The sequence below is a fragment of the Daktulosphaira vitifoliae genome, unplaced genomic scaffold (assembly GCF_025091365.1).
Source record: "Daktulosphaira vitifoliae isolate Bord-2020 unplaced genomic scaffold, ASM2509136v1 Scaffold_3, whole genome shotgun sequence".
Classification (NCBI taxonomy): Eukaryota; Metazoa; Arthropoda; class Insecta; order Hemiptera; family Phylloxeridae; genus Daktulosphaira; species Daktulosphaira vitifoliae.
Window position 1 is genome coordinate 20,198,706 of NW_026099574.1, and position 17,673 is coordinate 20,216,378.

The following is a 17,673-nucleotide window of genomic DNA, read 5'->3' on the forward strand; positions in this document are numbered from 1 at the left end:
TCATTTTACTTTTTAATTTAATAATTTTTTTACTCTATTTGTGTGTGCTACTACTAGACTATAATATTCCAAATTTTTTGGTAAGATGTTGCTGTATAAATCATTTCTAAAAAAAATGATTGTTAGTTTCTCTTGAATTAACAATGGATTTCTAGATCTTTTAAACAACTTTTTTTTAGTTAGTCATTTTAGTTAAAGTAAATCATTAAAATTAATTCAGTTCTGCATATTTCAATTGTAGAATCTTTTTAAACATCAAAAGTTACTAGGAAATAATTATTATTATTTCAATTTAAGTTATCTATTACGATAAAAATGCAAAAAAAATATTGAGCTTTTCTGATAAATTTACAGTAAATAGTAATTATAAAATTTGCTGACTACCTATTAATCTTAACGATACAATTTTTTTAATTCTCATAAAATTTTCTATTTAATGATGTCATTTTCAAACTTGCCAATTTAGCTAAAAGTTATGGTAATAAATTATTTGTTTTTTTGTTATAAACTTTCATAAAAATTAACTTTTAAGGATTAAAGAAATAGGTTAAATATGTCATTTCCATATTTTAAACATATTAATAATCAAAATCAGTATTAATTTAAAACAATTTTTTTTGTTCTTAATTATTTTTTATAAGTAAATACTTATTTTTTAATAATATTAAAAATTAGAAGTGATAGAAAAAGTCTAATTGCATATTTGAAAACATCACGAAAAGTTGATTTAAAAAATTATATTTTGTTTCTGATGAAAGTTCCTTGTAGTACAGTGTATAAAACTTATAACTTTGTTATAAGTAACAAACATTTTTTATTGGAAAGTATTGCATTAATCCTTCTAAATTTTTATACTCGTTAAAAGTAAAGAAATATACAACTACTTTATTAGTTTTGTAATATCTCTGTAAAAATTACAATATTAAAATATTGAATATAAATTTCATACTAAAATTAATTACTGTAATTATTATTTATTCATATAGTATAATTATGAATCAAATAACTAATCGGGATAAAATTAAGGAAATAAGAGTTATTGTTGCTTTTGAAATAATCTATCAATTTCTTAAAATTAAACACTATCTACTGATTTATATCGAAGCGTTTCTTGTGATAGTGATCACTGACAGATATCATCTATACTTGTCCCAACTATGCCACTTCCATACTGTACCGCGACCCCACTGTGCTACCGTTTTTTTTTTTTTACTACTATTCCCATATGAAAAATGTATAAGTAAATACACTGTAAAAATTTATATAAGAAACAAAAAATTGAGTTTTAAATGCTAATTGTGTTATTAGTTTATAAAGGATTAATTCTCAAGTTATAGTAATTTTTTTGTTAATAACATATGTATATATTTTAATTACAGTATAAGAAGTTATCTGACCACGCATAGATTTGTATTATAGAGATTATTGATTTTGATTAAAATATATCTTTATAATTAAATATAATTTTAGTCATACATAACAAAGTTGTTTTAAATTTTGTACATCAATATTGCGTTGCGAGCATTATATATTTTAATTAATTGAACATTTTAGAGTGTGAAATCTATTAACTACTTATAAAATATTCAAAAAGGCATATATTTTTGATTTAAATAAAAAATGTTGTTTGAAATAAACTTTTAATTACTGCAGTTGAATTTCCAAAAACTACATTGTTTGTATAATGAGTATTATTTTTTAAAAATAATTCACAAGAATTACATAAATAATTTACCCCGGTGCACGCGCAACANCTATATTAAAAATATTATTAATTTAAAAAACTAAAAAATATTAAACTCAAAGCCACAAAAAATTAATGAAAAGTCGCGGATACGTATTTCGGAAACAATGTTACCATTATCACACATTCACATATTTTAAATAAAATTAATTAATATATTTTAAATTAATATAGTTGTATTCCAAAGAAGTGTATTCAACAATGAGTGTCAATTTTTATTTAAAATAAATTCGCAAATTGAATTCAAAATCTAAAAAATTAACTGGTAATTTTTTTATGCACAATTAAAATTGTTTTATATTAGAATAGTTCGGTCTGCCCCTTGAAAATTTGGACCACACAGAGCTCTACTATCCAATTATGACTACTTTGTGGTAGAATTACACACAGTATATATGGTACTGGTTAACTTTAACAGACATAATGTTAACTCCTACACAGATTGCCGTACTCATCGGGATGCATGGGCTGCATTGCACCGAAGTTTCAAGATTTTTAGAGTTTTGAGGGCCTCACATTTTTACAATGTTTGAACATTTTATAAATGCTATACTAAGACTTAATATTTTCTTTCAAAATTAATCTCATTTTAGTTTCAATACAAAGTGAAGGATGTATTACTTTAATAGTTATTTTTTTATACATATTTTTTACAGGTGTATGTATTTTTTACTTGCTTTGAATTCTAAGCTTTAGTTATATAAATCGATCATTGGATAAAAAAACTTGAATATTTTTATTTTAAATACATTTTTAATATTACTTTACAAATAGAATAAAAAACAAACGGTAGCACAGTTGGGTCGTGACATAACTAGCACAAGTATAGATGTGACGTATTGTTTAAAAAAATTGGTCAATAACGACACAAAAAAAACTCATACAATAAAATATTTAAATATGAATAAGAAATTCCTTCTTACAAAGGGAGACTACAGTGATACAGTCCTTGATATTCGTTGAATATTTTAATTAAATGTTATTTATTATTATTTTGGATTTTTTTCCACCTTATAAAAAAATTAAGAAAAAATTCATCTGGCAGAGTTCGAACTTCGTACCCCGAACGTATAACAATGCAGCCAACGGCATTGCATGAACATAAGATAAAAAAAAACTATTAAAGCTAGCTCAATAAATTCAAAGTCGCTTTTCTTAATTTTAAGAAGGTAAAATAATCAAAATAAGTTTAAATTTATATTTAATGTAAGTTAGATTCATTGTTAAGATCGACTGAAGGACAAGCAGTCTAACCTTGACTCTAGCCGCTCACACACACACAATTTTAATAACACGGTGGTTATAAAATATTTACTCCAAGTGTAGGTTTCGAACATTTATCTTTATTTACAAAACCTAAGAAATACAAAATCAAAATACAATTTAACAATGTAACACAATATAAATTAATCCGTTCGAAATACAAAGTTTCACGCGCTAAACGTCCTGACTCGTAACTAAACGTTTCTTAGTCAAAACGTCAATCCCGCTTTTTCTTTTCACGTTTCCATTTATATATTCTTGTTCATTATTATTTTACTTAAGAATTTAAAATTGTTTACTAGTGTTAAAAAACGTATACTATATTAATGGATGTTATTTGATACCTTCTCAGCTACACTTGTAAGGTATTTTAAAATAAATAAACAAAAAATAAAATTTGAACACAAAAATAGTATGTTTTTTAACTATGGCAATATTTGCACATAGAAGATATAACGACATAGGTCGTTTAAATTAAAAAGAACTAAGTTCACGTTGAAGCCTTATCTTAAAATTTTAACGCATGTGTGTGTAGTTCACGTAAAATGAATACATTGCATCTCTGTTTTAACAAAAATTGCTTTAGCTAAATATATGATTTACTATATAGGAATATTTTTTTAATTTTGTATAAGATATACACTAAATTTTCATGAAAAAATTACTCACTTTATCATTGATAAAAACAATTTTAATTATATTTAAAAAAAATAGAAATTATAATATAACATCGTTAATTGTATCAATAAAAATGTATTTTTTTATCAAATGTCTTTGTCATTATCCTGGTCTAAATTAATATCAGCAACACTTTTAGAACTTTTTTTTGCTTCTGTAAAATAATATATATATATGCATATATTATAGTTCATTTTCTAATAATAGTATTTTCAGTACCACTATTTAGTTAAAGCACAACTATTGTATTTAATATTGCAGCTACATAGAGTAATAAATAAATAAGGAAATTTATTATAAAAATAACGTTTTTCTATTTTAAATTTTAAAATAACAATTTTTTAGCTTATTTTTACAAAAAATGTTATGGGTTGATAATAATTTTAGGATAAATACTTAATAGGCCAGTCAACAAAGGAAAAATGGCGGAAAAAATTCCCAACCAAATTTTTTTTTTTTAAAGTTAAATTAAGATATGTATAATGACATACTAAAAGTCCTCATTGATTGGAATTGAGCTTTTTTTTTACAGCCTCGCAAAAGTTCAAAAATATGAGCTTTTTTAATTTTCTCAAAAAATATTTAATTTACAAAAAAAAAGTTTCGTACAAATAAGGCTACCAGACGTCCGTATTTTTACGGACAAGTCCGTAATTTTGAGGGTCGTCCGTATTTCATGAAATTATCAAACATTTTCAAAAAGTTAAGTGCATGAAAAAATTACGTGAAGTGGCGAGTAATTGGAGAATTCTGTGATATTCTCTCTTATTTTTCTCTAAGAGGCGAGAAAGAGAGAGAAAATATATGTCAAAATGGGCAGAATCAGGCAAACTATAAGTTTGAGTAGTGACAAACCATGCCATCATACGGCACTGGAATAACTAGCTTTTAATATAACTACTGTGTAAGCATGCAGTAAGTACTGTATGGTTACTGTAACTGTAAGATGTAAGTATATCGTTATCTTATTGTTATTATTATATATGTCATGTCTGCAGAACAGCTGTTATTTACATTTACCGCATTTACCAGCATTTACGTGAATGTCGTCAGTAAATCAAGATCAAACATTTCCAAATGGAAAAACAATTCCAGAACCGAAACAGTCAAAAACTTCCAAGGCGCTCAAGGCCAAGAAAAAAAGAAAATGTCAATCTAGATTATCGATCATCGATTCCTATTGATAACAATTTCTATCGATTCTCATTAATTTTCATAAATGCGCATCACCTATCACGCAAACAAATTAAAATATTTTTTTTTAATTTGATTATTTCTTCTACTTTTTGAAAATTAAAAAAAAAAATTTTTATTTTCTAATTATCAATAGGGAGGGGGGTAGGTTTTGACATGTCCGTATTTTTCACTCGGAACATCTGGTAGCCCTACGTACAAAAGTTGTTTAAAAGACAATTCTAAACAAAAAAAGTATCTTATATTTTTCATTTAAATAAATATTTTTCGAGTTACATTACATTTAATGAGTACTAAAATTTATTTTTCATTTTTTTCATTTTACGGTTACTTTTTATCATGTTATACTTACATTAGACACAATGTTATAAATGTATATGTGTGTATGTGAGTTTATTTATTTATAGTATGATTAAAACGTAGTGTATATTAAGATACAACCGATAGAGTAGGTAATTGATTTGACGCAATATGGTTTAAACCCAATTAAACGCTAAATTGTACATTCCCAAACAACAATTATATTATGTCAATTGCCACCGGAATTTCTGCTAATATTATTATTATATTATATTAAGATAATTGTCATAAAGACCAAAAAAGAGATTGAGGGATGTTATTGAATGCGATATGAGGACAGCTGATGTGAGCGTAGATGATGTGGGAGATCGTATCAAGTGGAAGTTTAGGATAAGGGTGGCCGACCCCAAGTAGTTGGAATTAAGGCAAAGAAAAAAAAAAGATTTTCAGAAACTCGAAAAATATTTGTTTAAATGAAAAAATATAAGATACTTTTTTTGTTTAGAATTGTCTTTTAAACAACTTTTGTACGAAAATTTTTTTTGTAAATTTAATATTTTTTGAGAAAATTAAAAAAGCTCATATTTTTGAACTTTTGCGAGGCTTTTAAAAAAAAAACCTCAATTCCAATCAATGAGGACTTTTAGTATGTCATTATACATATCTTAATTTAACTTTTAAAAGAAAAAGAATTTGGTTGGGAATTTTTTCCGCTATTCGCCAAAATTACTCTTTCGTTGACTGGCCTAATATTAAATTACAAGCATTTTAATAAATTGAACTGATATGTAGAACAGGTGGGTACAATTCATACTCATGTTAGTGCACTCTACAGTACATACCTCCTACTCAATGTATTATAATGTTTGTTACTCTTTTTATTTCTACATTGGATTTATTGCGGGTCACTCTGGTACTGCTATTAAGCATTACTTTTGGATGGCCCATAAATGCTTATAACTTAATAAGCACTAATCTTAAACTTATTATCGATCCATAATATTTTTTTAAACAAAAAGCTAAAAAATTGCTATTTTGATATTTTGAAAAATTTATTAAAATTTTTTATTATTTAAGTCACATAATAAAAAAATATGTTTTTTATGGTATATTAATTATCATTTTTTCATTTTAATTATTATTAATATAAAATTAAAAAATTAATGTTGAAGTTAAAGGATCATAAAAAGCTTATTAAAAAATATAATTTAATATATTTACAAGTTACTGTATATAAGTATATGTAATAAACTTTTAATATATAACAGGTATAACCTGGCCAATGGAATTGATCTGCAGTTCGTTTACGCATTTCGTCTAAATTTTCACTAGCTTGGGCCCATTCTAATACTAATCTTCGTCCATATAAATGAGTACTATGACATAATGATTCCATTGCCACTTTGGCTTCAGTTTTAGAATTATACTCAACAAAAGCAAAACCTCTATGTGTACCTGTACCAACCATTTTTTTTGGCATTCTTAGTCCTTTCAACTCACCAAAAGTTCTAGATAATTTAATTCATTATTGTTAAAAGAAAAACTACAATATTTATATCCATAAATAATTTGGTACTAACTTAAATAATTCAATAACCTCTTGAATACTAGCTTGAAATGGTATGTTTCTTACAAGAATTTTGGTACTTTCTTGATAAAATTTAGTTTCTTTACGATTATTTATTTCAGTATTTCTGCATAGTTACAAGAATTAGTTTTGTTATTATTAAAGATTCTAATTGTTTACACAAATTTATATTTAAATATAAACATTAACTAAAATTAAATCAATTTAACAATACACATGATCAATAAAGAAGAAAATAAGTTAAAAAGTGTACATATATAATATATATATATACATATACACTTTATGTATAGGTCTTAAATGTACCACACTATTCTTAATCACTAAAAAAATTGAATATGTTTATTAATGCTTACTGCAAAGTTCTATTTGATCGTTTTAATTCAATAGAATGATCATCCAACATAGAAAATTGTTTATGTTTTAAAGCTTCCATGAGTGATTTTTGCTTAAAAAATTGAATAAACCCATATCCCATACTCAATAATTGGCCAGGATTTTTAGGATCTTTTTTTCGAGCAATAGTAACATTAGCAATTCTTCCACATGATCCAAAATGCTAAACATATTAAACAATTTATTTTTATAATACTTTACATAATTGAGTGAATACCTACTTTTTTAATACTTTCTTCAGTAGTTTCAAAATTTATATTTTTAATAAATAATGTGGTATCTAGTTCAGGTGTATCAACATCATCTTCTCTTGGTGTTTTATCATCATTATCTTTAATATTCAAATTAATTAAAAAAATACATAAAATTTTTCACTAAAGTATAGATAGTATATATGCTCAATTAATATTTTTAATTAATTTTTTTACAGTGTCTCGGTAATTGATTTTAATAAGTCTAAAAATATAATTTGATTCAATAAAAAAAAATATATCGCTTAATCGTCAAGAGTATTAGAAAAAAATACTTTTTTAAGCTATTAATATATTAATTAAAAAAAAGTGTAAATTAATTAATGATGTTGGCTCTCTGAAACTTATCAAATTAGAACACTCCCAAGATTTTTATCCTATTTACGCTACTATAAAATAAAAATAAAACATGAATAACAATTACTAATGAACAATTTTATCTATTTTCATTTAAATTTTTTCATTCTGCATGAAGAATTAGACAAAAATCATAGTAGTACAGTAAATAATTAGCAATATGGTAGCCATTATTCTTGGCATTACATATAGATAACTTTAAACATTAATTGACCTTTATTCTCAGCATTACTGATGGAAAGCACTTTGTCTGGTGCCCACTCTAAATATAATGGTAAACTTTTAAATTTTGAATATGCTAATTGACGAAAAGCTGATTTTGCTTCAGAATTTTGTACAAACTCAACAAGACCTAAAATTTTAAATAATATTAATAATATAACATAGAAAATGAAGTACTTTGAAGTTTTATGGACAAATAGCTACCTGTTACCCCACTAGGTGGCAAAACTACTTTTTGGACAAGTCCATATTTAGAAAATAAATCCTTTATCTCCAACTCTGTTGTATTGGCTGGTAAATTTTTAACAAGTATAATATTTTTACTTCTATTGACTATAGTCTGAATATATAAAAAAAATTAAAATAATAATTAACCAGAAAATTCTTTGAAAACATACTTGATTAAAAACATTTAGCATAACACCGTGGTTTTCTAGATAAGATTTGGTATCAGAAACAATTTGAGATTCTCCAAGAGCTAATCGTACAGCAGCATTATCACCTGTTAAAACCTATGGCAATGTCCAAATAAATTAATCTGTGCAATATAATATATTATAATTTAAATTAAAAATTACATTATCTTTAGTGGTATTATATGTTTTAGCTATAATATCAGCAACTGCGTTTTGTCCTAAAAACAGGCTATTCCAATTGTTAGACAATCCTGCTTCTGACTTTAATTTTGCCATTTTTTTTTTTTTAAAGGAACTACCTTCTTTATAGGAATTTTCTGCGAAAAAATACATTTTATTTTTAATTTTACTATTTTAACATTTGAGAACAAACATTCTGATTTCTTTGTCACCCATTAGTACTAGTTTTAGTTATTATTGAGGTGGACATAATCCCCATGCACTCAAACCTGTTGGTCCATTGTGCGCATTCGGTTTACCCACCGAAGTGTTATTACATTATACCAAGCATAAAGTCACCCCTATAGATGACCAAAGAGTCCTGTCTTTCTGGCGAAATTAAGTACCTGTCTGAGTTTGTTACCCATTATTACGGGTCATTGAATTTTTATAACTAGTCAAGTAATATCTTTTTATATAGAATAGCAATCTTAACATTGTGAAAACAAGTGTAAATTAATATTTAATAATGATTTAAATCACCATCTTTAAAATTTTTGATGGGTATTAGTAGATAATAAGTTAAGTTAATAAAATTTTTATATTTAGGCAGAACAAGGAAAATTTTTTATTGATAAAAATAGTTATACCTAAGTTTTTGATTGGATGTAATGAAGATATGGTGTAATAATATATATATATATATATAATTTATTTTTATTTACATTAATAATATACAGAATATTAACTTATCATGAATAATTGAATTAATAAAAATATAAGAGATTAAAGCTGACATCCTTTTAGGTATAATAAATGAAACCAAAAAATAAATAAATTTAATTTATATAACTATATTATGTTATTTATCATTACATATAAAAAATATTTTTATCTATTATTAATTATTTTTATTTTTTATTAATATAAAGGATAATTAACTTATCATGAATCACTAAATTAATCAAAAAACAAGAAAATATTAATAATTTTAGCTTCGATGCGAAGCTGAGAAGGTATTGGTTTTACTAAGATGTGTTTTTTTTTTTTTGTGTGTGTCTGTTACCACTTTTTCTCAGCTCTCACCGAACCGATTTCTTTCAATGATATGTCAAAAGATCACAAATCGTATCTAGTCGAAGACATTACCCTCAAAAATTGAAAAAAATTCCCTCGTTCCCGTAAATGGGGGAAACCTCCGAAAAAATTACAAATTTAAAAATGGCCAATTTTCGAAATTTTTTCAATTTTTTTTACTAAAAACTGCCGTAACTTTTTAAAAAATAAACATATCAATATAATTCTTTTTTTTGTAGATGCATGATGTCTTTACCTATCAGTTGGTATATTTTTTTTATAAATCTGACTTTTTACCTGCCTACATGGGGGGATTCAAAATGATAACTTTTTTACAAAAAATTAATTTTTTCAACTAAATTTTTAAAAGTGTTCTGGAAGGTCTGACACTTTTATATATATCTTAAATTAAAGCTAATGTAATGTACTTTATTATGCACAAAAAAAAAATTTCGGACTTTATTTTGTCTTCATGGTGAAAATAGCTACCGAATGCTATTATTGTGTGAAAATTCTTGATTTTATTTTTTACATTTTTAACTTTATAATGATATAACTTATTGAAAAGTGTATGGATCAACATAATATTTTTATGAGAAATAATATTTTTTAATGAATCAGGATATTAATAACGAACTAGCAGATCATGTTGCTTTTGGTATAATCCACCAATTTTTTAAAATTAAACACTATCTAAAGATTTGCATCGAAGCGTTTTTTTTGATAGTGATTTTAATCACTGTCAAATATCATAATACTTGATCCAATTATGCCATGTCACCACTGTGCCGCGACCCCCCTGTGCTGGGTTTTTTATTTTATTTTACAAGGTAGTTAAATATGTAGGCTTTCATTTAAATAAATAAAGTTGACACCATTATAAGGTATAACTAGTGACCAAACAAGGCTCAAAATACATACTAATTTATTATTAATTAATAAACATATTTAAATTATAAATCTTATTACCTGACTCTAATGACTCTTTAGCTTTTCCAGGCAACAAATGTAACATTCTACCATGGAAAATAGTACCATCTAATTCAGTGTAAGCTTTTACAGCATGTTCGGGCATTAAATAAGTTATCAAGCCAAAACCTTTAACTTGACGTGATATTTTATCAACTGGAATTATAGCTTCTGTAACAGGACCTACAAATTTGATTTATTTGTTGTGTGTTAAGATATAAATGATAACAAATCTTTTAAAAACTAACATTTATTTAGGTAGCTTTATATTATTTTACTAATGAAACTTACTGTGGAATAATGTCCAATAAAAATTTCTAATTTCCTAAATATTTGACTATTTATATTACATTTATTAAATTTTAAATTATACATTTTATAAAGAAATATTTATTTTTTATTATTTGATAAATGCAATCTATACAATTTTTTGTATAATAAGCTTCTAACTTAAGGGTAGTTATATAATATGTAAACTAAATAAGAAGGTATCCATTGGTAATTATTGACATTTAAATACTAGTGATTATTTCATATTTATTGCATTACCGTAAATTGCAGTCCATAAGTCCAAATAGGTTTGAGTAGTTTTGTAAATTAAAAATTTAGTTTTTAGACTAGTAAAGTTATTTTTAATTAAAAAGGATTTTAGAAGACACATTTGTACATTAAGGGTTAATCTATCTAGTATTATGAATATTATAACCCCAGATTAGTTATTCAACTAAGATGATTCCCAAGTACTTGACTGTATTTGATATGAGAATCGGAATGCTGTTCAATGTAACATTATGACATATACATTGTTTAAGCGTGAATTGATTAATTTTGATTTATTTTAACTCTCCATTTTTCATACCACCCAAACATGAGGTTAAGATGTCATTATAAGTTTGAGGAAGTAGTTAGAGGATCCTTGCTAATGGATATAATTAACTTAGTTATCATTATAATTGGTAACAGAAGTCTGTTAAAGAATGGGCTGGTAAGAACTGTAAATATTAAAAAATAAGGGAGAAAAAATGCCTTTTTTTTGAACACCAGCATACGTTTTTACAATATTTAATGTAAAGGAACAATACTGGACCTGAAAGTGATAGGTATGATTTAATTAATAGGAATAGGGAAAGAGAGATGATTTTTTATTTTAAATACAATATGAATTATAATTACCTTAATCATTTTATTAACTTCTGCATAAATCAAAGAGTAATTACAAGAGCTTGGGATTCAAAACATTTAAAATTTTTTTTTTTTTGGCTTATTACTAAAACACCCAAATTCAAAAATATTTTATAGCTCAAGAACTTTTATATTATATGTTATTTTATTATACTATATAATATTATTAAAAATATGATATAATCTTTTTTTAATAAAATAAATAGTTTAATATGTTGATAAAAATTCTGCTATAAATCTAGATTTTAAAAACTAAGCTTAATAGTAATAAAAATCTACTATTTTCGTTAGAATTAAAATTTTTTATTTAAAAATAGCATTTCTTTTTAAACAAGCAAAATTTTTATTAAGTATTAACGATGTCTCTAAAAAATTGTTAAAATAATTTGTCATTGTATCAAATAAAAATGTACAAATTTATTGTTTATTTACCAAATTTTTCAAATAGATTTTGAAGTTCATCTTCAGTTGTTATGTAGGGCAAATTTCTAACAAAAATTCGACCTGAATCTGCAATACATTCTTCATTAATTAAACTATCCGATTGTTTTTTCCATTCTGGATTACTAAGTTCTTCACTATTTTCTACATTTTGTTGGTTATATTCAGTTTTTATAGGAAACATTAAAATTTGTTTACCGTCTGTAAAAAGGCAATTCAAAAACTTTATATTTAAAACATAGATACTATTAAACAATAGCAAATTTTTAACAACATACTTATAAAACTTTTATTTTTTAATAAACATTGATCAAAGTCACTTTGTTTTTTAAAGCCAACATATGCTACACCTTTAATTTTAGGCGGCAATCGAATAGAATCAAGTTTTAATGGTTTAAAAAACTCTTTTAACATTGATTTTTTAATTTTATATGGTAAACCACGCAAAATAACAGTATAGAATTCTTTTTTAGGAGTTTTTTTTTTAAATTCTTCACCACTAGGCAATTTTCCACTTTTAATTTTTAAATACTGAAAATAACAAAATAAAACAGCAGTTTTATAAAAGTAAATTAACTAAATCTTATATCAAAGATATATCTATATATACAGAGTGATTTTCTAAACCTAGCAACACAATTTATCCTAACATAATAATTACATTAAAAAGATTATTTTTGTCATTTTTTAGTTTCATATATTTCATATATTTCTTGATTTATCAGTTATTAATTAATTGTTTAACTCTTCCTTAAACCTTATAAGGTTGTCAACTTTATTTTTTTAATGACAGCATACATATTTAACTAGCTTTTAAAATAAAAAAATACTATTTTAGAAAATAACTGATAGATAATAATTTTTAAACTATTNAGAAGAGTCCATTTTCCAGACCGTCTTCAAGTAGGCTCCGCTTGACTCCGTCACTGGTAGGGGAGTGATGTAGCGACCAAAACATACGCAACGAATATTCTCGAATGTTCTCGTTATCAAAAACCTTCGAGAAACTTCGATAACGCCATAAGATAACCTACGCGGGTATAGAATATTCTAGAATTAGCGAGAGCCTTATCGGAGCTATATATATATCGGAAGAATCAGTCAGTTCAGTTAGTTCAGTTGAGTCTGTCTAGTCCGCGATACGCTACACGACCGCTACACCCCGCCGCTGTTGTCATCGTGTATTATGTTTACTTCGATTATTTTATTTTTCCTTACTGTATATACATATATTTTCTTTTAGTGTTTATACGTCTATTTTCGTGTTATAATTTTGTTTAATAAAAGTCTACCGCCATTTAAATAATTGTGTGTTGTAAGATATAACCCACANAAATACTATTTAAGAAAATAACTGATAGATAATAATTTTTAAACTATTATTTTAGAAATTATTACCATTTTAATATATAGACATGAATGAGGCACGGGTATAACAATATTTGTTATTATACATTTATCAGTTGCATCTATACCCAGCCCAAGTACAAAAATCTTATTATCTTTTAATGTACTGGTCCAAAAGTTATTATTGACTAATTAATTTCTTAACTATTTTTTATTTCATAAACTAGTTAAATATGTATGCCGTCATTTAAAAAAATAAAGTTGACAACCTCAAAAGGTATAACGGAAGAATTAAAAAATGAATTAATAACTGATAAATCAAGAAATATATGAAACTAAAAAATGCCAAAACTAATTTTTATAATATCATTACTATTTTAAGAGAAATTATGTTGCTAGCAATAAAAGAATCAATATATATATATATATATTACCTCAAAATCAGATATATCGGCATCAGCAATTTTTTCTGTGGGATCATTTTCTACTTCATTTTCATTAGGAGTATCTCTATTACCTTCATTAATTTTTTCTAAAATTTTATCTTGTCCATGAACTTCCAAATATTCAACAAATAATGGATCATCAAGGTGCTAATAACACAAAATAATCAATATTAAAATATATTCTTAAATTTATTTTTTAATTATTAACTATGAATATATAAATGAATAATAAATTTTACCAATTTCAATTTTTCTTCAATCTCAGGTTTTAATTTTATATTTTTTTTTTTGGGATCATTAATATTTGGAAGATCTTTTATGATATTTTCTTTTTTTATAGTTTTATAATCTAATGAATATTTACTCCAAGATTTTACTTTTTTTTCATCGCCTGATAAATAAACAGGAAATAAATAAAATAAGATAGATCAAACAATAAAACTTAAATTTTATACAAAGAACTATAAATTTTGATAATTTGGTATTAGTAAAATTATAACAAAAACTTTAAATTACTACAAATATTACCTAATTCAGCACATTGCTCAACTTTAATTCGAGCAGATTTTAAGAATGAATTATCAAAATATTCTAAAGCTGCTTTTGCTTCTTCTTTACTTTGATATCCAACAAAAGCAAAATGTCGAAATTTACCTTCTTTTGTAAATTTTAATTGAACATCAGTAATGATCCCTTTTTGGCTAAAAGTTTTCCGAATTTGTTCATCTGTTATCTAAATGTTAAGTAAAATAATTTATTTAAAGATTAAAGAATAAATACAAATCATATCAGTTCTTAATTGTTTTTACTATTTATCAATAAATGATGTTTCTTAATTTAAAAACTTGTAAACTACTACCATTAGCAATGATGAGCAAATATATAAATCCATTAGTTCATCTAATGATGCATTTGAATTATAATTGGATATAGATAATTTTGTGATTAGTTTACAAATTATGATATAATAATTAATTTAAGTAAATAATATTAAATAATTCATTTTCTAACTTAATTATACTTTTGACTGCAATTCAAATAATTTTTCATTACAAGTAGTCTTTTTAGGTGTTTTTGATACTAAACTACATTATAGTAATCAGAAAGACATTAATCATACAGATTACAGATCTTTTTTGAAAAAACTTCATTTTAAATGTTTGTTAATTGTTTGTAGTATTAGAGATAATAATAATCTATTTTTTTTTACAAAACATGCATTATAATTATTTAATAAAATCGCCAGCTAATTTACTGATGTCAGTAGTTCGGCTCGAATAAATAAAAAAATCAACTGCAAAATTAACAATATAAAACACTTATATACTTTAATCTAAATGGTATTTTCTACTTTATATTTTTATTTAAATTGTAAATTAATTATTTATACACTATAAATTCATAATACTTATGGCTGTGATATTAACATATAATTTTGTAAATGGAATTATTTCTATATATTGTTAATAAATAAAAATTAAGTTTTAAATATAATAAGTTACATACATTGATAAAAATATGATTTATTTAATTTTATACCANTTTAAATATAATAAGTTACATACATTGATAAAAATATGATTTATTTAATTTTATACCAATTGACCAAAAATAAGTCATTCCAGGATATTATACAATACTTAGAGAGAATGTTCAGTTAGTAAGAAAAAGAGTTACTATTGTTCTCATTGTATGTAATAATTGATCAGTTTCCTTAATTTTTGAATACCATGTATATTATAAATTTGATTTATATACCCAATCTTACAATTGGATATTTAGACTTAGATAAAATAAACGTAAACATGTTAAATAGAATAAAATCCTAAACAAAAATATTCATTATCAATTTCCACTTACATCCTTTGGCAAGTTCTTTATAATGACTCTAGACATTATAAATTTACCACTATAATGTGTAGAGTAAGTTTATAATATCGTAATGTTTTTACTATTAAACTAAGATATCCAATGACTACTTTATAATGAAGGTTATATTAAATTTCATTTCATATTTCTTAAAATTATTTAATTGTTTTATGTTCAAGTAATATTAAAATATTTATTATCGTGCGATTAGGTTTGTTATCAACATTAACCATGTGCATTTTGCATCTGTGTGATATAACCATAGATCTTCTAAATATGGATAGGACATTGATGTTTTATCAGTGAAAACTATGGTGATAGTAAATTGAGGCTATTTGTTTGTATTATTACATGATAAGATTTTGTTATTATTATTTAATGGTTAGTTATAAATAATTAATATAAAACTTTATGTTATAATTTATAACTTGTTACATAATTAAAAAACAATATCTTATGCGCTTATCACAATTAAAATGTAAGCAAGCGGCCTCATTTTCATATCAGTTTAGGACCGCGAAAACATAAGGGCCTCAAGTATGAATGTCCTATCCATGTTTACATAGATTAAATACACATAGATAGGCCACGGCATTCAGACAATTGGCAACCAATTTTTTGTTAATTTATACCCGTAGAGATAGCGCTATATATCCTCTCGGAAATATTAAATATTAATAATAACTGTCCAGTTTGCTGATATTCAAATAATAGTCACGATTATTGATGTACGGCTAACATCGTTAGCGCAAATTAAGATAAGAACCAGTTAATACTAAAAGGCGATTGCTTATTTGATTTAAATGAAACTTTTCGTTTTAAATACAAATTCGATAAAACATGTGTTTTTTATTTTATTAATATTGATTTAAATTTGACTATTATTTATGTTTTTTAATTTTCTCTTAGTGTTGAAAATCTTAACTTATTACATAACAATTTCTCGCTACCGATTTGTCCACTGTCAAGATTTTTATATTATTTGGTGTTTAATTTCTTAACTTACCAGTAATCAAGTCTAATAAAGATATTTATTAATAATTACACATATTATAAGGTTTTCATGTATAAAATTAGTAATTTATTTTTTCAAATATACAATGAAATATTAAAAAAAAACAAATTTTAATAATATATAATTTAAAATATAAAATATAGTTTAAAATATAAAAATTTTAAAAACTAATATTTTAGAAAAAAATATTCAAACAAATAAAGCAATTTTAACAGAAGTTCAGATCACTAAAAATGATAAAATAAGAAGTTAAGATATGTTTTTACCGCAATTAAAAAAAATACACTTATTTTCATGTTGTGTACTCATTGTTATAATTATAATTATACAGATAATAATACAAATAAATATATTAAATGGTAAAACCACACAAAAGGGACCTTAGTCTTCAGTACTCAAGTGAAAATATGAATAGTGATTATGATATATGGAAGATTTTTTATCTAGTTGGATATTTTTACATTGATAGGTTTTAAAAACAACACAAAAATACAAAATAGGCATGATAATTCGTGTTACAATAAGATGTAAACATAGCTAATACATCCTGTTTTTAATGCAATTCCAAATATAATCCTGGCGCCGAGATATCGTATTATTAAATCGTACTCTTTTACGTGGTCTATAGTACAATTGTTTTACGATCTCTCAAAAAGTGTTAAATTTTATTTTTAATCGTGTTAAATTTGTAGGGTCACATGAATTCATGAAATTAGGCTTGTCAGAATCTATCATTAAAGTAAAAAGGACCCATACTAA

General features: G+C 24.3%; 1 protein-coding gene across 1 annotated transcript; it reads right to left on the reverse strand.

Moving 5' to 3' along the window:
* Window positions 1–3,676: 3,676 nt before the first annotated feature.
* Window positions 3,677–16,118, reverse strand: LOC126901600 (probable RNA-binding protein 19). Its single transcript, XM_050678185.1, has 16 exons — window positions 15,891–16,118; window positions 14,559–14,763; window positions 14,270–14,421; window positions 14,019–14,177; window positions 12,516–12,768; window positions 12,229–12,438; window positions 10,615–10,797; window positions 8,572–8,726; window positions 8,392–8,505; window positions 8,198–8,333; window positions 7,986–8,123; window positions 7,385–7,494; window positions 7,124–7,326; window positions 6,760–6,873; window positions 6,455–6,687; window positions 3,677–3,839 (listed from the first exon to the last, which is right to left on the reverse strand). Exons 1-16 carry the CDS (start codon window positions 15,924–15,926, stop codon window positions 3,772–3,774), a joined length of 2,469 nt encoding a protein of 822 aa, XP_050534142.1. The 5' UTR covers window positions 15,927–16,118; the 3' UTR covers window positions 3,677–3,771.
* Window positions 16,119–17,673: the final 1,555 nt, after the last annotated feature.